The 19,496-nt window shown below is 51.8% G+C and overlaps 4 protein-coding genes across 8 annotated transcripts in view; 2 read left to right on the top strand and 2 right to left on the bottom strand.

The window, feature by feature from the left end:
- The first annotated feature begins 72 nt into the window (after nucleotides 1-72).
- Coasy (Coenzyme A synthase) lies at nucleotides 73-4,061 on the top strand. 3 transcript variants are annotated; one of them, XM_052195742.1, is made up of 10 exons: nucleotides 73-163; nucleotides 474-1,181; nucleotides 1,790-2,004; nucleotides 2,221-2,352; nucleotides 2,470-2,659; nucleotides 2,744-2,808; nucleotides 2,980-3,064; nucleotides 3,230-3,327; nucleotides 3,437-3,583; nucleotides 3,687-4,061. In XM_052195742.1, exons 2-10 carry the CDS (start codon nucleotides 485-487, stop codon nucleotides 3,747-3,749), a joined length of 1,692 nt encoding a protein of 563 aa, XP_052051702.1. In that variant the 5' UTR covers nucleotides 73-163; nucleotides 474-484; the 3' UTR covers nucleotides 3,750-4,061. The 3 variants fall into 3 exon arrangements, with proteins under 3 accessions (XP_052051702.1, XP_052051703.1, XP_052051701.1); XM_052195743.1 differs by having other exon boundaries at nucleotides 86-1,181; nucleotides 1,790-1,947; XM_052195741.1 differs by having other exon boundaries at nucleotides 86-1,181.
- Nucleotides 4,062-4,717: 656 nt separating this feature from the next.
- Mlx (MAX dimerization protein MLX) lies at nucleotides 4,718-9,383 on the top strand. Of its 3 annotated transcripts, none has more exons than XM_052195747.1 (8): nucleotides 4,718-4,993; nucleotides 5,219-5,255; nucleotides 5,694-5,783; nucleotides 6,050-6,156; nucleotides 6,363-6,462; nucleotides 6,630-6,729; nucleotides 7,074-7,275; nucleotides 8,344-9,383. In XM_052195747.1, exons 1-8 carry the CDS (start codon nucleotides 4,790-4,792, stop codon nucleotides 8,398-8,400), a joined length of 897 nt encoding a protein of 298 aa, XP_052051707.1. In that variant the 5' UTR covers nucleotides 4,718-4,789; the 3' UTR covers nucleotides 8,401-9,383. The 3 variants fall into 3 exon arrangements, with proteins under 3 accessions (XP_052051707.1, XP_052051709.1, XP_052051708.1); XM_052195748.1 differs by having other exon boundaries at nucleotides 4,723-4,831; XM_052195749.1 differs by lacking the exon at nucleotides 5,694-5,783 and having other exon boundaries at nucleotides 4,722-4,831.
- Psmc3ip (PSMC3 interacting protein) lies at nucleotides 9,321-13,140 on the bottom strand. Its single transcript, XM_052195750.1, has 8 exons — nucleotides 12,159-13,140; nucleotides 11,975-12,075; nucleotides 11,749-11,838; nucleotides 10,619-10,730; nucleotides 10,000-10,145; nucleotides 9,865-9,918; nucleotides 9,687-9,746; nucleotides 9,321-9,611 (listed from the first exon to the last, which is right to left on the bottom strand). The coding sequence occupies exons 1-8, from the start codon at nucleotides 12,190-12,192 to the stop codon at nucleotides 9,555-9,557; spliced, it is 654 nt and encodes a 217-aa protein (XP_052051710.1). The 5' UTR covers nucleotides 12,193-13,140; the 3' UTR covers nucleotides 9,321-9,554.
- Nucleotides 13,141-13,227: 87 nt separating this feature from the next.
- Nucleotides 13,228-19,496, bottom strand: part of Retreg3 (reticulophagy regulator family member 3) — a 20,457-nt gene continuing 14,188 nt past the window's right edge. Inside the window, exons 3-7 of the mRNA XM_052194669.1 lie at nucleotides 19,047-19,248; nucleotides 17,924-18,061; nucleotides 16,463-16,545; nucleotides 15,851-15,983; nucleotides 13,228-15,467 (exon numbers count right to left, since the gene is read on the bottom strand). Of these exons, the coding sequence (XP_052050629.1) occupies nucleotides 15,010-15,467; nucleotides 15,851-15,983; nucleotides 16,463-16,545; nucleotides 17,924-18,061; nucleotides 19,047-19,248 (1,014 nt within the window). The 3' untranslated portion in view covers nucleotides 13,228-15,009. The remainder of the gene's footprint in view (nucleotides 15,468-15,850; nucleotides 15,984-16,462; nucleotides 16,546-17,923; nucleotides 18,062-19,046; nucleotides 19,249-19,496) is intronic.

The following is a 19,496-nucleotide window of genomic DNA, read 5'->3' as shown; positions in this document are numbered from 1 at the left end:
GAAGCCTCTGCGCTCAGCCCCGCCCCGCCCCGCCCCGCCCCGCCCCGCCCCCACAAGTCACTCGGAGTTGCATTGTTTGATTGCTCCGAGTTCCCGTAGCTCGGAACTGTGAGACTGGAGGGTAGTGCTTCCGGGCCGCAGCCTAGGACGCCTCCACGGCGGTGTAAGTAGAAGCAGAATCCCAAGAACTCAGTGAGTAGGGAAGCAGCCCGAGCCACAGCGTCCCCTCTAGTCCCTGCCTCCGAGTCTTCGCAGATGTCGGTTCAGCTTAACAAGAGAGGCTAGGATTCCTGAAGCCCCAGGCCCCATGACTCAGGGGTTCCTGGCCGGTTCTCCCTGCCAGGATTCCGCTTTCCATCGGCGAATGGCCCCCTGCCCTGCTCCAGGTCCCCCCTCCTGAGTCCGAGTTCCCCTGCAGGCCTCGGCCCCAGCCCGCCTAGTCACTCTCGCTTCGTCTCCCTGACTGTCTGCAGGCCTGGATAGCATGGCCGTATTCCGCTCAGGCCTCCTGGTGCTGACAACGCCGCTGGCCAGCCTAGCTGCACGCCTGCCTCCCATCCTGACCTCGGCGTCCCGCCTGGTGAATCACACCCTCTATGTGCATCTACAGCCGGGCATGAACCTGGGGGGACCCGCTCAGCCCCAGGCCAGCCCTGTGCAGGCCACATTTGAGGTTCTGGATTTCATCACGCACCTCTACACTGGTGCCGACCTGCACAGGCACCTGGACGTCAGAATTCTATTGACCAATATCCAAACCAAGAGCACCTTTGTCCCTGTGCTGTCCTCAGTCCAGAATCTGGCCCACCCTCCAGAAGTAGTTCTGACGGACTTCCAGACCCTGGATGGGAGCCAGTACAACCCTGTGAAACAACAACTAGAGCGCTATGCCACCAGCTGTTACAGCTGTTCTCCGCAGTTGTCTTCCGTGTTGCTGTATCCGGATTATGGGACTGGAGAGCTGCCTTTGGAGCCCCCGAATGCCCTCTTACCCTCTACCATAAGGCCAGCTTCCCCGGTTGCCAGATCTCCAAGGCAGCCTGTGCGTGGCTACCACCGTGGGGCCGTGGGTGGCACCTTTGACCGCTTGCACAATGCCCACAAAGTGCTGCTCAGTGTTGCATGTGTACTGGCCCAGGAGCAGCTTGTGGTGGGAGTAGCGGACAAAGATCTGTTGAAGAGTGAGTGGAGGGACCCTGGCTTAGGGCAACGGAGGACACACCCTTCATATTTTCTTGTCCTCCCCAATGCTGAGAGCAAGGGAGGGTAGGACCGCTTCTCAGCCCATGATGGCGGACACTCTGTTATTGCTAAGGGACGTTTGTTTGTTAAATGAATACATGCGGTATCCTTAGTGTCGTGGTTCAGTCACCTTTTAACTGAAGTCAGAACTTCCCAAATGGGAAACCAAGAAATCTGCCCCTCATGGTTGTCCAAGTGGCTGACTCGGAGGTTTGAGATGCTGAGGATAAATGGATAGGAGATGATTGTGGGTGACCCAGTGCTGCCAGCAACAGTGAGGGGACTCTAAGAATAGAGTAGTTCTTGGGGTTCTCCACTAACCGATACCTAGTGGTACTGCTGCTCTGTAGGCATTTCTTGTTCTTGGGGTACATGCCCTCTCAGTGACTGTGATGCTTGTCTGCCCTCTGTCCCCCAAACCTGTTCCCTTTTCAACCTTTCTTGCTGCCACTGCTTGGGAAGATTTCAGTGCTGTGGGACCCCCTTCCCCAGCGGGCCCACACGTCTACCCCAGTCGAAAGCGCTCACGGTTGTTCTCCTTCCTCAGGCAAGCTGCTCCCGGAGCTGCTCCAGCCTTATGCAGAGCGTGTGGAGCGTCTGACTGAGTTCCTGGTGGACATCAAGCCCTCCCTGACTTTTGAACTCGTCCCGCTGCTGGATCCCTATGGGCCCGCCGGGTCTGACCCCACCTTAGAGTTCCTGGTGGTCAGTGAGGAGACCTACCGCGGGGGGATGGCCGTCAACCGCTTCCGCCTTGAGAATGTAACTCCCGAAGGAGACTGGCAGAGGGGATGGGAGGGCGAGACCTGTGAGAAGTTCTGTGGCCCCGGAGCAGGGACGGGAGGCTTCAGGGTGGAAGGAGCCAGAAGGGACTTGTCTGTGGAGTTGGAGGAGGAGAGGGGGAGGTGAAGGGCAGGCTGGGGCTCCAGATTCATTCTCCTATCTCTTACTCCTTTCCTCCTTCTCCCTTTACCTCAGGGCAAAGAGGAACTCGCTTTGTACCAGATACAACTGCTGAAGGACCAGAGTCACAATGAAAACGAGGAGGACAAGGTCAGCTCCTCCAGCTTTCGCCAGCGAATTCTGGGAAACCTGCTTCAGCCTCCAAATGTGAGCCTTCCTTCCTCCTCACTGGTTGGGCGCGGTGAAATGCTGAGGGATAGAAACAGGCCCTCCATTGGAAGCTGAGCTCCCTGGTCACTGAGGTTCCCTCTAACCTGTCTCTAGGAGAGGCCAGAGCTCCCGTCAGGTCTCTATGTGCTCGGCCTGACGGGCATCAGCGGCTCCGGGAAAAGCTCCGTGGCTCAGCGGCTGAAGAACCTGGGCGCATACATCATTGACAGTGACCACCTGGGCCATCGGGCCTACGCTCCTGGGGGCCCTGCCTACCAGCCTGTGGTGGAGGCCTTTGGAACAGGTACTAGCCGGCCAAGGCTGGAAGGGGCCTGAGGTGAGAAGATGGCGTGACCTCTTTGCTCAGCCTTCTTTCTCTGTCACCCAGATATTCTCCATAAAGATGGCACCATCAATAGGAAGGTCCTGGGCAGCCGGGTGTTTGGGAACAAGGTAAACGCACACGGAGTTCTTCAGCCGCTCCCACCAGAGCCCTGGGCTGGACTCTGGACTCCCTAGTCGCACAGGAAGTCAGTCTCTGCTCACCTGCTCCCACCCCCACCTCCCAGCTGTATTTCTCAGGAAAGTTAACCTCTGCCCACCTCCCTCTGTCCCCCTCCCCAGAAGCAGCTGAAGATCCTCACAGATATTATGTGGCCAGTTATCGCAAGGCTGGCCCGAGAGGAGATGGATGTGGCTGTGGCTAAGGGTGAGTGGGAGGGACGGCGGGAGCAGCCGTAGCGGGACAGTGAAGTAGCAACGCCCTTGGGGATCTAGGCCCCAGGCAGACCACGCACCACCTAGGACAGCATTTGGTACGCTGGCAGGTAGCAGGTTTACGGTGCTGCTGGCAGTGACTGGTGCTTCCCCACAGGAAAGACTCTGTGTGTGATTGATGCTGCTCTGCTGCTTGAAGCTGGCTGGCAGAATATGGTACACGAGGTGTGGACCGTCGTCATCCCCGAGACTGAGGTACCTGATCCCCACTCCACCCCATCTGAGCCCACTGCAGACAGTTTCCTGCTCTGATCCAGTAGACTGGGCTGGGACCCTTCCTGACCTGTGTGTCATCCATGCCCAGGCTGTCCGGCGCATCGTTGAGAGGGATGGACTGAGCGAGGCAGCCGCTCAAAGCCGGCTGCAGAGCCAGATGAGCGGGCAGCAGCTGGTGGAGCAGAGCCATGTGGTTCTGAGCACCTTGTGGGAACCACACGTCACACAGCGCCAGGTTGGTGCAAAGGGAAAAACTAGGTTAGGTTGTGGGAAGGGACAGTTCAGTGGTTATCTTTTCTGACCCTGCCTTTTCTTCTATCATTCTGGACTGGCCAAAGGTGGAAAAAGCTTGGAATCTTCTACAGAAGCGCCTCCCGAAGGCTCACCAGACCAGGAACTGACAGCGGATTTTATATAGCGCCAAACTGGCCCTTGGAACTAGCAAGTTTAATGGTGAGGAAAAAGGGGGGCCTCGGTGTTTACCCTGTATCAGGCCTCAGGGACTTCAAGCTAAGCTGTGCAGGACACAGAGAGAAGCTTGGAAGTCCGCCTAGCAGGCTGGAATTTTGCCAGCAATGAGGACACAGCTAATGGGGAGTGGCCCCCCTCCCGGGTTCTGTCCGCTTTTTGGTGGTGGATGTGATGTCTACCTAGTGTTGATGGGTTTGGTGAAGACTGGACCCAGTAACTGAATTAAAGATGTTTCCAAGTGCTGCTTGTGTGGTTTCTGTTTCCTCTCCAGTGACTCTAGGTATCTCTGGATCGTTAGTCTCCAAATTCAGGGCCAAGTCCTGAGCTGGAAGCCAAGGAATGCTGTGGTTAAGTGTAATCTACTAGTGACTATCTATGTGCTTTTAAAGACTTTTCTGTAAGCTTAACTTAAAAGGCTTTTTATAAGACAATTCCACAAAGTGTCCTGTCCGACACCTGTATTGGGAGATCGACGCTGGAGGTGGTTTGTGCCTCCTTGGATCAGATCATGTGATGCAGGGGAAGTTCTTGACCCAGCTGCAATTGCCGGGCGGATCAGCTGTGCGCGTGCGTACATGGGACTGTTCAGAGGATTTTTTTTTTTTCCTGAGATGTTAGGGCTCTCACATGGGTTCTACCACTAAACTAATTATACTTCTAGCCCTTCACACGATCTTTTTGGAGGTGCTCCATTACACAGAAAATCGCCCCCAATAAAGATTCTTATTCAGAGGCGAGTAGGGACCTTCAGGGGCTGACACTTCTACATTAATGCGAATTGGCCAGATTTAGCCAACTCCAGTATTCGCTTAACAATTTGAGCCGCAGAGCCGCGCAAGCGCAGCGCTTTCCGCACCGCTCTTGACTGTAGTTGCCGATTGGTGGGCTGGATCACGTGACTGAGCCTCGCCTCTTCCTGGAGGTTGGGGGCCAGTCCCCACTGGCTTGTTTCCGGTTCGGTAGGTCCACGATGACGGAGCTGGGCGCCTCTCCGGAGGACCCTTGGGTCAAGGCAAGCTCCGCGGACGCGCACGCCGGCGAGGGGAGGGCGGGTCGGGCTCGTGCACGTAGGGGGTCCGGAAGACGCGGGGCTCCCCAACTATCCCCAGAGTCTCCCCTGCTGTCCGGGCCCCGGGGCTGCAGAGAAGACAGCTCTCACCCGGCCTGTGCCAAGGTGGGGAGACAAACGGGGCGTGTGTGCGTGAACAAGGGGGTCATGGCTGGGAGATGGGGCGGGGACGGTAGGAGGCGTACCGAGGGGGCGGCACCCCCGCGGCCTAGCCAGGGCTTGGCTTAACCATTCAGTGGTCCCTGCACCCGTGGTATGTGCCTTTGCGGGTTACGCCTGCCTTCCCAGAGGCAAAGGTCTGACAGGATTCTCCCTTGCTTGGTGCTGCAGGTCGAGTATGCCTATAGTGACAACAGCCTGGATCCTGGTGAGTGCCTCCCCGACTGACTGTGTAGATCGGGAATGACCCCTTTTGGCATTGTAGAATCTCGTGGTCTTGCCTGCCACACCTGAGCACAGTCCACTGTCACTGCGCCAAGGACTTGGCTTGAGAAGTGAGGGTGGAGCTGGAGAATAGGCAGGAAGCAACCGTGGGTCACACCTGGTTCCTCTGCTTTAGAACGGGAAATGATGGAAACAGTGACAGGTGGTCATGTTCGCTGCATCCAGATGCTCCTTTGTGAGCCAGAAAGAAGTCCTCTGGGCAGTGTAGACACTAGGATGGGAGCATTGCAGCCTGAAATGGAAGGCCCGTGGGGGCTGGCTTTGGAGTTGATGGGGAGAGGTCAGCATTTGAAGCCATTGTGCCCATAGGTGACTGAGCAATGCTCCCCACTCCTTAGTGACTGAGGCCTCTTTCTTCCAGGGCTTTTTGTAGAAAGCACCCACAAGGGGAGTGTAGTGTCCAGAGCTAATAGCATCGGCTCCACCAGTGCCTCTTCCGTCCCCAACACAGGTAGGCAGCAACATAGCCCGTCACACAGCCGGCGAGACAGCTTTTCCATCATTCTAGTATCTTTCCTAGCTAGGGAGCCCGCTGCCCGCATGGGGGTGGCCAGAGCAGTGCCAAGCCTGAGTCTCACCATCTCTCACCTCATCCGCGATAACTAGGCTCTTTCCATTCAGCGTCTCTGGGCATCAGGTTCTTCCAACGGGGGAAGGGTGGGCTAATTGGATTTAGTGTACTCCAAAATGACCTCCTTCCTCCATCTCTGAGTCCAGATGATGAGGACAGTGATTATCAGCAGGAGTCCTACAAGGAGTCCTACAAAGACCGGAGGCGGCGAGCGCACACTCAGGCTGAACAGAAGAGGAGGGATGCTATTAAGGTGACTGGGAGCCTTTACCCAAGGCAGCGAGGGAGGACCCTGCCCTGACCCTTCAGCCCCTGATGTCTGCAGGGCTGGAGTGGGGTCGGTGGGGAGGCTGGGCACCTCTTCTAGCCCTCTATGCTTTCAGTCTGAGGAACTGGTATCAAAAGTGTGTGCCAGCCCTTGCTCTTTCTGAGCTGAACCCATTCCCCTGCTATTTCCAGAGAGGCTACGATGACCTTCAGACCATCGTCCCTACCTGCCAGCAGCAGGATTTCTCCATTGGCTCCCAAAAGCTCAGCAAAGCCATCGTTCTACAGAAGAGTATGTCCAGGGCAAGGGGGTGACAGTAGTGGCTAGGACCTGGTCTCACCCAGGGGGTGGTGGCAATAATGGGAAAGCTGGTTTATAGGGGAAGGGCAAACAAAATAAGCCCTCTTCCTGGTTCAGCCTTCCTCAGTGCCCAACCCCTCTCTTGGCTCCTCCTCCAGCCATTGACTACATCCAGTTTCTACACAAGGAGAAGAAAAAGCAGGAGGAAGAAGTATCCACACTGCGCAAGGATGTCACAGCCTTGAAGATAATGAAAGTGTAAGAGGGGTGAACTGGGGGCTGAGGTCAACTCCAGTGCACTGTCGTTCAGAGGCTGTACTGGAGAACACATGAAGTGACACTGAGGGCAAGGCAGTCACTGTAAGGCACAGCTGACTGGCCCACCGGTCTTGTACGTATGACATACATACAGGAAATAAACACCCATCAGGATAACAAAGAGACCTCACTGTTTGATGTAAGAGTGTCTAGCTGATAATGACTGTGCCCCCAACGTCCCCAGGAATCCCTTTATGGTGTGGCCCACTGGGTTATCCCACCACACTTCTCAGGTTGACCGAGCTGCCATAGCACCTCAGCCCTGTTTCCTTGCATGCTTCCAGGAACTATGAGCAGATTGTGAAGGCACATCAGGACAACCCTCATGAGGGAGAGGACCAGGTCTCTGACCAGGTCAAGTTCAACGTCTTTCAAGGCATCATGGACTCGCTATTCCAGTCTTTCAATGCCTCCATCTCTGTGGCCAGCTTCCAGGAGCTCTCAGCCTGTGTCTTCAGCTGGATTGAAGAGCACTGTGAGCCACAGGTACGTGGCCGTTGGGGTCAAGGTGCTGACTGAGGTTCTCTTACCACCTCCAGGCAGAGTGGTCCAAGCCGGTCAGAAATGCAATGTGGCTGCCTGAGTTTCTTCAGGTGTCTACAAAGCTTAGTACTCTGTCTTTGCTGCCTAGCCCAGTGTCAGACTCATCAGGATGTGGGCATTCAGTGCCAGGTCTAGATTTGGCCATGTCATTGGTGACTCATTGGCTACTCTACTCCTTGGCTGTCCTTGTGGAAGCCAACAGCTTGAAGTTTCTAGAAGCATGAAACATGCAGATTACAAGATGCCCTCAGCCCCCTGGTCCCAGGGCCTTCTATTGTGCTGGCTTCTGCTCTTGAGGCCTGGCTGCTGCTTCTCAGATTTTCCACTTTCTCTTATGTTTCTCAACATTTTCATTGTGAAATACTTTATACAAACACTGCAACACTCGAGGGCTGTTGGAGTGAATACCCACACCCACCATGTCAGCTATACCAGTGACATACTCATCTCTGTCTGTCTTAGTTCAGGGGTTTGGAAATTAAAAGTAGGCAACACCCCATTCAGGGGTCTTTTTTCCTTAAAAAAAAAAAAACAAACAAAAAAACCAGAAAACATTTTATGTACATGGGTATTTTGCCTGCATATATCCGTGTACCACATGTGTGTGCCTGATGCCAGAAGAGGGCATTGGATCCCTGAAACTGGAGCCACCAGCTGAGAGCTGGTCCTCTGGGTCCTCTGTAAGAGCAGCACTTTTACCCAGGGAGACATCTCTCTAGCACCCTCCCCATCCCAGATAAATAATTTATTAGTGTGTGAGGTCAGAGGCAACTTTTTAGTGAGTTGCTTCCACCTTTATGTGGGCTCCACAGAGACCAAGCTCCAGTGACCAGGCTTGCGTGCAAGGGGCTTTCCTGCTGACCCATCTCACCAGCCTCTTTTCGAGTGCTAGGAAGTAATCCACCAAGCTGCCAAACATTAATGGGACTATTTTAAATGCTTTCAAGAACATGGCCAGTCTAGGCAGGCGTCTTAAAGGCCTGTGTGTCACCTCAACATTGTCTTTCTTAGACTCTACGAGAGATTGTGATTGGTGTCCTTCATCAGTTGAAAAACCAACTCTACTGATGGTCCCTGGAAACCTGCAGAGCAGCCAACAAGAGGCCTTTGAGTGTGTTTGGCCATGGAACTGCAGGGCCTGAGATTGGACTGCAACACCTCACACCAGTCAGCTGGTTTCTACTTGGTGTTTGGTTTTTCCAGCCCTGCTGCAGCTTCTGTGGGGTTGAGTGTTTTGTGAAAGCTTTTGATTAATTTATTATATTGCCTACAATGTTGAACCTGCCCAACCTTCCCCTTCCTAGGAAGAGTTTCTAGGACAAGAGTCTGTTCTGGGAACCTCACAGAACCCCAAGCCTCTTAGCCCTTTCTCTACCCATCGGGTTCCTGTTCACAATCTATATACATCATTTGGAAATTGTTTGCCTCTGCTTGGTCTCTTGGGCAACACTTGGCTCAAGTTTGGGTATTTTGGCAGTTCTTAAGTTAGAGAAAAGGAAAAGAAATAGCCCCATGGCCATGAAGGGCAAAAGGCCACCGTGTGCCTAGGCTAGGGCTGTGTGGGCAGTACTGAGTAAGGGCAGGGTGTTCTAGCCAGCTCAGGCTAGGCCTGCCAGGTTCCTGGTGCCCTCACGTTCTGCCGCCCTCTTCCTCAGCAGCTGCAGGTGCTGAGGAAGGAACTGTCCCATCAGCTCTTGCCCTATCTTCCCGAAGGCAAAAGCAGCATTGCATATTTGAACTTAAACCAACAGTGCATTTTTTTGTTATATGTAGTTTTCCAAAATTCTTAGCGGACCTCCAGAGCCCCCAGCCTCCTCTGCATACCGTGTGTCACCCCCACTAGCATGGTGCCTCCAGTTCTCCTAGGGCCAGGCCAGGGTGATTGACACCTTGGGATTCTCAAACGTTGGTGTGTGACACCCTTCCTGTACTTTTATCATGTGTTCCCTACTGCCTTCCCCAGGTTTGATATCTGGGAGATTTGATCATCCAGAGGAAATTAAGTATTTTTATATCAAATTATATTACAATAAATATTACAAATACTTTAAGGTTGTTTTAAGTCCTTGTTGAGGCCTGTGCAAATGGACATGACCGTCCTTTCTGATCACCAGTCTCTACCTAACACTATGCCTTTCTTTGTGCTCCTCCGTTCACTGCTCAAAGGTGGAGAACAGTGAGGTGGCCAGCGCAGGCCGGCCTGTCCCACCTCCACCAGGGCCTCAGGGGTCGGGGAGCGCGACGTTATGATCTTCATCTGTCTCAATGCCAACTTCCTCCTGTGGGGCAAAGAAAGTAATGAAGGAGTCCTTTGTGCAAAGACCCCAGGGGAGCAAGAGAGGAGAGCCACTTACAAAGAACTGCTGCTTGCTCTTGGGGTATCCTTCAAGGATTGCATCACACAGCTCTGTGGTCTGACAAGAAGCAAAGCCCCCTGAGATGAGCACAAGGCCCTGCCCGCCGGCAGGACCCTTCCCACAAACTTCTGTGGTGACTGTCACGTCCACGAGCACCCTTGGGACTCCCACTCACCATTCTCTTCCGCTTCCTCCACTCTTTACAATACTTCTGTCTGTCTTTGTACACCTGAAAGGAAGGAGCGTGCTGGTCTGAGCGCCTGTGTTTGCTCAGTGCGCACCCGCACGGCAGCCTGCAGTCCTGCCTCACCTTCTCCTTCTCTTCTGGAGTGACATGGTTGGTAGCTGCTTTGATGTTCTTCAGTCTCTCTGTGTAGCGAGCACACTCCTCCTTTAACTCCTGAATCTCTTTCTGCATCTCAGGAGTGGTCAGTGCACTTGTTAATTCCTTCAGCTCTGAAACCACATGCCCTCACAGTTACTTGGTATAAGTGAGGAAGGGATTCTGCCTTGCCCAGCAGGTGCTTCCCAGATGTGGGAGGTCAACTTCCATCTTGCTCTGGGATCTCTCTAGAATAGAACCCCATTCTGGAAAAGCTTGAGAAAAGGCTTATAGCACAGTTTGTTTTCCTTTTTTCCCCTCATCCATCTAAAAGCAGCAGTGGCTTGTAAGGCTGCGCAGAGCGCTGTCCACGTAATTAAAGAAGTGGGAATAAGATGCGGTGTGCTTGCTGGGGCAGGGAGCCGTGGCTTGTCTTGCTCTATTTTACACAGAAGCTATAGCTAAGTCTGTGTTTCTTTCAGCGTAGTATCATAGGCACCCAGCAAAGGTGTCTTAGCTGCAGTAAGATGCTGCAGTCAAGGAACCATTCTGCTGGCCATTGATGACCTCCAAACCACGGCACCCTGGCAGGGGTGCCCAGTCTTACCAGCCTCCATGTGTCGGCAGCTCTGCTGTAAGCTCTGCACCTTGGCGCTGAGGGCCACGATGCTGGCATCCAGGCTGTGGAGGTCCGCATCACTCACTGTGTCAAACTGGTCCTGCCAGCCAAGAGAAAAAGAGTCAGTTCATGAGGCATGGAGAGAAAAGCACACCCCAGGGGAGGCAGCACTCAAAACGTGGAAGAACCAGTAGGCACACCCCTAAACCCTACAGTAAGAGAGAATGCTGGGGCTAGTGGTACAGACCCCCAACTCCAGCAACCTGGAAGGCTGTGAGGCAGAAGGACTATCTATACATTAATAAGTGGCTGGGCATATATGGCAGAGTAGAGCTGAATAAGTGAGATCAAATGCTTTAGAAAGTCTAAAAATACAGCGAAGCTCTTGAGCCATCTTACCAGCCCCGATTTGCATCTAGATGAGTCATTCTGGATACAACATCCAAGATGAAACCTTAGTACATGACTTTAGACAAGAGGGTCTGACAGAGAGCAGTGATGACAGGTTAGATTCAACAACTGCAAAAAAACTTGAGCCGGCCTGAGCTACATAGTGAGGGCCAGTCTCAAAAAGGTGGGTGGATGGGAGTATCAGATATAACTGAGAAACAGCCTCACACAGCAGATGTGTAAGGTAAAAGAAACAATTACATTCTAATCTCGGGTTTGAGAAGAGAGGTTCCCTGACAGAACAATGCTAGAAAGCCAATGGGGACAGAGTAAGCATTCTACATTGACCACATTGATACTGGTACTCAGTATTACCTGGATAATGATTATCCAGAGAGAAGAATGGGCAGGAGAAGGCAAATTTGATGTGTTTGGGGTAGTGGGGCAGACGAAGAGGAAAAATAATTTGGCAGAAGTGGGGCTAAACGAAACAATAGTAGAAATGAGGCTGCCAGTTGCGAATCAGGGTCTTCTGTTGTTCATAGCTCAAGTGAACGTTGATTAAGTGTTATTACAAGCAGCGTACACCTGACTTAAGAATATCTGAAGCCCTTTCATAGCACAAATTAGATTAATTTTGTGAGGTGCTTCAACACTCTTAACTAAATGCTGAGAGTCGATTCACTCAGACAGGCTCTCGGGTGGGTGTTAATCTGCTGAGAGCTCACCTGATCGGCAAAATATATCTTCTGCTTGCCGTACGTCTTCTCTTTGACCTTGCCTTGCTGGGCGAGCTGATCCAGTGCCTTCACCACAGCCTAGCAAGAGAGGAGGGTGAAGCAATTAGAGCGAGTCTAAACAGGGGAGATTTCTGTTGGTGAAGGGGAGGCGGGACACAAGGCTAACGAGGGAGTTCAGCTGGGAGGGAGGGGACCCCGCAAAAGGGGTTCTCACCGCCTTGCCCAGTCCATGTTCCTTCTGCAGGTTCCCGAACACGTCCTGGGCGCTGTAGGGCCGGTTTTGTTCTTGCAGGTACCTCAGGATGATCCCGGGGGCTGCGGGAGACGAGGTAGGAGAGGGGCTCACCTCCGACCCCTCCTCCCACTCCCCTCCCGGGTCCTGCGGGCGCTGCCGTTACCTCCAGCCGCAGCCTCCGCACGGCTTTTACTCATGGCCTTTCCCGCCACCAAACTCCAGAGCCGGATCGGTCGGTTGCTCCGGGAAACGCCTCCTTCCGGAGAGAGGGCGGGACCTCAACGTTGATTGGCTAAGGAGAAAGTCTTCCGCAAGAGCGCCCAGACCTTCCGCGACCCCGTAGTCCTAGTAGCCGTGGGCTAGAAGTCGCAGTCCCCGGTCTTTGCGACAGGTCGGCCGCCGCCTCCTGGGCCCGCAGTGCTGGCTGTAGAGAGTGGCCCCTTCTATTTTAAGCCGCGAGGCCCGGTCGGGCCGTGTTTGAGCACTTGTGACCTTGAGCTAGACCCGCCGTAGTGTGGGAACGGGAAGAAACTTTAGGGGTCAACTCCCACGCCGCTCAAGGTTGCACAGAGCCAGTCATCCAAGGGAGTGGGACTAGTTTTCTCACGTGTAAAGTAGTGCCTGTGGGTACTTTTGTCAGAGGGTGGCTGCGAATGCGAGCACACTTAACGATTCCCGTTTTCGTGTGTCGCATGTAGGGGGCGCTCGACACCTGTCGTTTGAACGCCCATGAAAGATGGTTAAGAGTGGGGGCCACTGAAGCCGCAAAGCTTGACGTCTCCAGTTAACTGACCAGCAACACCTGGCAGGTGCTTTCCATTCCTGACCACAGTGGCCAGTCCGGAGGAGCCTGAAATAAATATTTCTAGTTTCTGAGGTCTGCTGATGGCCAAAGAGCAGCTGTCCTTGCAGCTCAGTGGAAGGGCACAGTATTTCCAATCCTTCAACCTAAAATTTCATTAGCCATATTCAGAATATCGTTTGTCCCTGCTTGTTTAAGGGGTAAGGTTAAGAATAAAAATGGTGGAACGAGGCTGGAGAAATGGCTCAGCAGTGGCTTTTCTATGCAGAGGGCCCTAGATTGGTTACTAGCAAGCCATGTGGCTGCTAAAAATTCGTAACTCCAAATTCAGTAGATCAGACTTTCTTTTCCTGCAGACACACAGACATAACACTCATATACTTAAGATAAATCTAAAAGAGGAAAAAAATAACAATTGACAAATGCCAGCAAGGGTGTTAGCTGTATTTATGTCTTGGTTGTAGGGGGAGTTGCGGCCTCATGAGGGAAAATTAGAAAGGGCAGGAGGGCCCCTGGCTTCCTCTTCTGAGGGTCACCACCCCCAGATTAGCTATTATGAGATCAATGAGACCTATCAAGGAAGTACATGACTCAACAGCAGTCTCCTAAAGATTGTTCTCATACAAGATTTATTCCCCAGCACCCCCCACCCCAGCCCAATTCACAGTGGAGGAGTTGGGAGATTGGGAGCAGGATCCCTCGGGTACAAGACAGACCTGATTTGCTTCCCTCCCTCCCTCTTCCTCTTGCCAACTCCCAAAGCATAAAGCTACACACACTCATGCAAACACGCAAAATCCCAAGCCTTTCCCTCACCTCCCTTTGTTTGTTCCACATCAGAGTTCAACTGTAAGACATCTGGCTCTAAGGAAAGAGATGTCCAAAGTAACTGAGAACCCGGAGTGGGGAGGTGCCATTATTAGGCCTAACTTTCACACCCACTGACTGTGAAGCAGGCACCTGCCATTCCTCTTCTCACTGTTAAGTATTTTCACTCCCTGGCCTCTACCTTGTCCATCACCAAGAGCAAAAGTGTTAGCACAACCCCCAACCTGCAGCACATGAAAATGGGCTCTGTCCAACATCCCTCACCCAAACATGGGAGTGCTGGGGGAGTGGTCCCTGAGGATCAGCAAAGGGTTAATGCAAGAGGGAAAGAGGATACAAGAATTTGGCTTGAGCTCTGATTTGGGAGACAGAGAGGCAGTGCGCTGGCACAGGTTGAGAACCAATGATCATTTAAGGGGTTGTTTCACATGATTTGATTCGGGACTGCAGAACACCTACCCTTCATAAGGTCTCTGCTGATTACCAACACCTCCTTACTAACTGGGCTCCTCCTTACAGGAGTTAGGAAGCAGTATGGGAGAAGAGCTGGTGGCTCCTGGATGAATGCCATGCCATTTGTAAAGTGCTACTTTGCCATCCATCCCCTGTGGGATTATTGCTTCTCCAGAGGAGGAGCAGAGGAATAAAGAGGAACATAAAAATGGATATGATATTGCTTTGCTCACTGCTCAGACTGATGGCCAAAGGGAGCCAAGGGTTAACAGCACCAAAGACAACCACACAGCTCCAGAAGATTCCATGAGACCTCAAGATGGGCGCTCACCAGCCCCACCAGCCATTGGTCCTATAGCTCAAGGTGATACAGAAGAGGCTCAGCCCCACATCATGTTCACACTTCTCAAACTCTGCGAGCACTCTGGAGTGCTCAGGGTCAGCCATCTAGAAATGAAGATGGGCTCAGGGACAGGAAGTGGGCCTGCTCTGCAGAACCAAAGGACACAAATCAAATCATGGTAACAGACACAGATGATGACTCCTGTAGCTGCTGCCTGGCTTCTGTGGCTCCAGTGAGGTGAGAAGAGATGGGCTCTTGTATCAGTGAGGGCCCCTGAGCACCCAGACTAAAAGCAAACAGCACTACCTCCTCAAAGGGGAATCAGATCCCTTTGGTGCCCGCAGTACCACCCTGATGGAGAGAAGCCTCCCTGGGGGGCGTGTGTTCTCACTTCAGTGACTAAGCACAGATACGGCGTCTCGCTGGCAGCAGGGTAAGAGTATGTTCTCTCAGCAGGCCTCTGCGTCAGCCAGGCCACCCAGCACACAGATAAAATTCAGGGAACAAGACTGAGTTCTTCCCTTGCCCCATCACAGTAAGTGGGGGGAGGAAAATAACCTACATCACAGTGACCCCCTCAAAGGAGTCTCAGTGGCTCCTAGAACTGGCAGAGTCTAGCTGATTCAGCTCTGATTGGTCCAAAAGTTCAAAATCATCTCCCTCAGCATCAGTGTCCAGGTCTGAACTAGGGGCCCGGAGGAAGCCTCTTGCTGCTCTTCGGGGAGGTGGGCCAGAAGAGTCTGTTTGGGAGGCCTCTGACAAGGCCAGTTGGATCATACCCTGGGAGACCAGGCTGGCAAGGTTGCTGGTAAGGTTAGATCCTCCGGGAAGGGAACTAAGCAGGAGCTCTGGCAGTGCAGCCTCATTCCGACTAGCAGGGAGGCCCTGGGTGTCCCCAGGCCCTGCTGAGGAGCGGTACATCAAGCTAGGCATCCCAATGCTGGTGTCGTCCTCGTCGTCCAGGCCAGCAGGGTCCACATTAATGGAAGGGAAGTCTGGAAGGTCTCTGGCAAACGATTCCTCTGGATCACTGTGACCATCTAGGTCTGAGAGAACACAGTTGTATGAAACATGGTAACCCCTTGGTCTCTGTGCCCAGACCCACAAAAAGTCAGCCCCATAGAACCAGGTTTTCCCACCCTGCACTGCTTAAGATGAAGCAAAACCTGTGGGACTGGTTAGTTTTTTGTCACCACTCAGATGGCCATGACTGCTGACAGGCAGAGAACTAACTGCCTGTCTTCCTCTACTGTGTCCATGACTAAGGGTCTGGGGCTTCGAGGGTAGCAATGCCTGCCGTGTCATATCACACCCTTGGGCTGTTCTACCACTTAGCCACAACTCCATGAGAGGCGGGGGCACAAGCCCCTGTCCAAGGAAGCTACGCTGCAAAGTCAGAGTTACTATCAACTCAGGTCAAGGTTCTCACCTTCAGAGCCTTCTGTTAGAGGTGTCTGGCCTCTTGACAGGTTAAACGTGCCATTTTCTGTACAGGAGACCTCAGCATCAGAGTGCTCCGAGTCTGTGATAGCCAGTTCCCTGGCAGCGGTAGAATCGTCCAGCTTAGGAAAAGAAAACAAGACTGAGATGACGTTGTCTGCATCAATCAGCTGTACTGATGAAAGCCCCGGAGACCCTCGAGCCTACCCATGAAACTGTACACACGGTCTTGACTTGTGAGGCTGCTTCCCTAAAGGGAACACTCTTTCTCAACAACCTCCTGAGCTCAGGCAGTCTTGGGTCACCAGAAAAACACACTTATTAACCAAAACTCTAGACAGGTTGGCTGCTAAAAAGATGTTGTATCAGTTGCAGGTTCTTCCTTGGTAGCAGGGTAAAAGCAGACCCAGTGCGTGTGCCACTCTTCAGGCTCAGGCTGAGTCCTCAGGCCCCCCACATATGGGTTCTCTCCTCAGCTCTGAACTAAGGGGAATCTGGGGTCTCTAAGGGTCCCTGACAGGCATGAAACCTGGTCACCATCTCAATGCACATTGCCAGATGGATTAAAGGGCCAGTGGAGCAGGTTCCATCCACGAGATACCTGAGGACAGAAGGCAGCAAGTTCCTCTTCACTGTCACTGTGGTTGTCCACCACACGTTCTGAGTATAGAGCTCTGCGGCGCACTATGAGGAAAGAGAAAATCCTGATGCCTTTGAGGGAAAAACCTTCCTTTGGACTCCAAAAGCATGTATCACAGTACAAGAAGAAGCCCTCTAAATATGGCCCTAGGTCTCCATAGCAATGTCTGAAGGTAAGGTTGCTAAGTCTGAGTAGTAACACATGAGACTACATCTCTCCTCCAGCAACCTCCTTCTTCCAACCCAAGGCATCTCTAGAATTCTGACTAATGGTGAACTACCAATCTACCAGCAACTCTGAGGATCTCCCAGGGGTAAGAATAAAGCAAGGTGGTAAGTGGCACAGTCAGGGGGAGGGGGAGGGGGAGAGGGAGGGGGAGGGGGAGGAGGAGGGGGAGACTCACCTTGGGTAAATGAGGCTTTTAAGGACTATTTTTCAACTAGCTGACCCAGATGAAGCTGGGTTTGGTAACCACATACAGGATTCTTTGAAGACCAGTGCTTAATCAAACACCCAAACTGATAAGACCAAAGAGAGGGACATGTGTGCACCACTCTCTGTGTTAGGTAGAGCTCAGGCTTAATAGTACACTTCTGGCATCTGTGTGACTGTTCTCAATCATCTTTGGAAACATTTTGTCAATGGAAAGAGACTGGCTTAGAAGTGTCAAAAGCCTGCACTAACACTTACTGTTGAAGACCACTTGAGTCTCATGGTTAATGTAGATTATTTAAAAACAGTACACAGACAGTCGATCCAGTGCTTGGACACTTGGAAGGAGTTTCATAATAGCAGATGGTACTCAAGGCATCTTCCGTATCTTTTACTCAACTTGGGAGTTTTTCTCAAATCAGTTTTTTAAAGCCTTCGTAAGAAAACCTGGTAGGCCTACCTAGGTTTCTCAGAAAAAGAATATTGCCTTTTGGGGCTGGAGAGATGGTTCAGCAGTTAAGACCACTAACTGCTCTTCTGAAGGTCCTGAGTTCAATCCTAGCAACCACATGGTGGCTCACAACCAACTGTAATGAGATCTGATGCCCTCTTCTGGAGTGTCTGAAGACAGCTACAGCGTACTTACATATAATAAATAAGTAATTTATTTTTTAAAAAGAACACTGCCTCTCCTTACTTTTACTTTGTTCTAACCACCCCCCCCCTTCTACTTGAGAATTTTACAACCACTCCTCTACACACAGATCCCTGTGGCAGGAAGAACAAAACAGTCATGAGTGCGTGTGTTAGTTTCTCCATTATAAGGATCCTAGAATTAAACTCAGGGCCTCAGGCTTGGTGGCAAGCACCTCTACCTGCCGAGCCACCTCATGGGCCCTGTTCTCCCACTTGTAAAGACTCATGCAGTTTGTAAGGCCTGGCTTCCCCTTGTTTCCTGTTAGGTAGAAGAAGGCCATCCATGACACTCACATTGTCTTTCTCTCTGCTTGGACATCATGTAGCCGCGGACACTGAAGTCCAGCCGCTGCAGAGCTGGCTTCAGGCGCACATAGGCTCGATCCCACAGTCGGTGATAGACAGCAAGAGGCCACGTCATGATGATGACAACTGAGAGGAACAGAAGCAGAAGAACATGGAGACTACACAAAGCAATCTTACCTGCCTCCTACCCCACTGTGTCCTTAGGACTGGGCAGAACAATTCAACTTAATTCTGTTGGTCACCAGTAGTGACCCCTATCATACACAGTTTTTGAGAGCAGGGACTTCTGCAGCCATCCAGAGGATCCACATCACAGCTATACACAACACAGAATGCTACAGAGCCAGGCAGTGTGGGCATACAAAGTAAACCAGTGACAACTGGCCCCGTGAGTCTGAGATAAAATTACGTAAATAAAATACTACACATGGATGTCCATCCAGCATGGTGACACAAGCCTTTAATCCAGCATCGGGAGACAGAGGCAGGGAGAGCTCTATAGTCTGAAGCCAGCCTAGTCTACATAATAAGTTCCAGAATAGCTGGAGCTGCACAGAGAAATCCTGTTTTTCAAAACCAGAAAGAAAAAGATCTAAATCAGTGGCAAAACACTTGCCTACTGTGTGTGACGCCCTGGACTGGATTTCCCAGCACTGTCAGCTCCCCAAAAGGAAATGGAGTTTATCCCTTTTATGTGAAGTACCAGTTCCATGTGAAAAGACATTTAACAACACTAATCATGTCCTGTATATATGGGAAAGTCATTGTTGGAGAACTAAAACATGGGGGGGGGGCCTCTTCCTAGATAGTAGTTCTCAACCTGTGGGCTGTGACCCCTTTAGGGGACAAACGACCCTTTCATAGGACTCTATGAATAGGACTTCATATCAGATATTTATATTATGATTCAAAACAGTAGCAAATTTAGAGTTATGAAGCAGCAATGAAAAAAATTTTATGATTAGGAGTCCTCATAACATGAGGAACTATGTTACAGGGCCGCAGAGTTAGGAATTAGGAAGGTTGAGAACCTCTGTCCTAGAACCACAACTATGACAAGAAAAGCTATGCTCAACCTACACCTTGTAGGGGGAAGTACTTTCACACTTACGCATCAAGTAGGACAGCAGGAGCCCAGGGATGTAGCGGCCCAACATAGCCAAAAAGGTCAGTATCCCACAGCTCAGCAGGCAGAACTGGGAGAAGAAAGCAGCAGCAATTACGTCTCTGCTACAGGGCCAAGGACTGGTAGGGATGGGCACTATGGAGACGGGGTTAGAGGCTGGAATCGGAGTCCAGCGCGGACATGCAGAACGTCAGCCTCAGCCTCCCGTCCAGTGGGGACTGTTGTGGCAGACAGAGAGCACTCCCTGCTGCCCAAGCCTCCTTCACAGAGAACCCCACACAGCCATACCTTTCATGCCAGGAAATTGAATTAAGTTTGAGCCAAAAATTCTCTCTGAAAATATGCATTGGTAGTGGGTTTTTAAAGTAAAATAAGAAAACAAAAATATTAAAACCCACTTATCATATTTAATTTGCCACAGAACGCACACAAGTA

Source organism: Apodemus sylvaticus, chromosome 10 (assembly GCF_947179515.1).
Source record: "Apodemus sylvaticus chromosome 10, mApoSyl1.1, whole genome shotgun sequence".
Classification (NCBI taxonomy): domain Eukaryota; kingdom Metazoa; phylum Chordata; class Mammalia; order Rodentia; family Muridae; genus Apodemus; species Apodemus sylvaticus.
The sequence above is the reverse complement of the archived record's forward strand: the minus strand, read 5'-3'. Positions and strand labels throughout refer to the sequence as shown.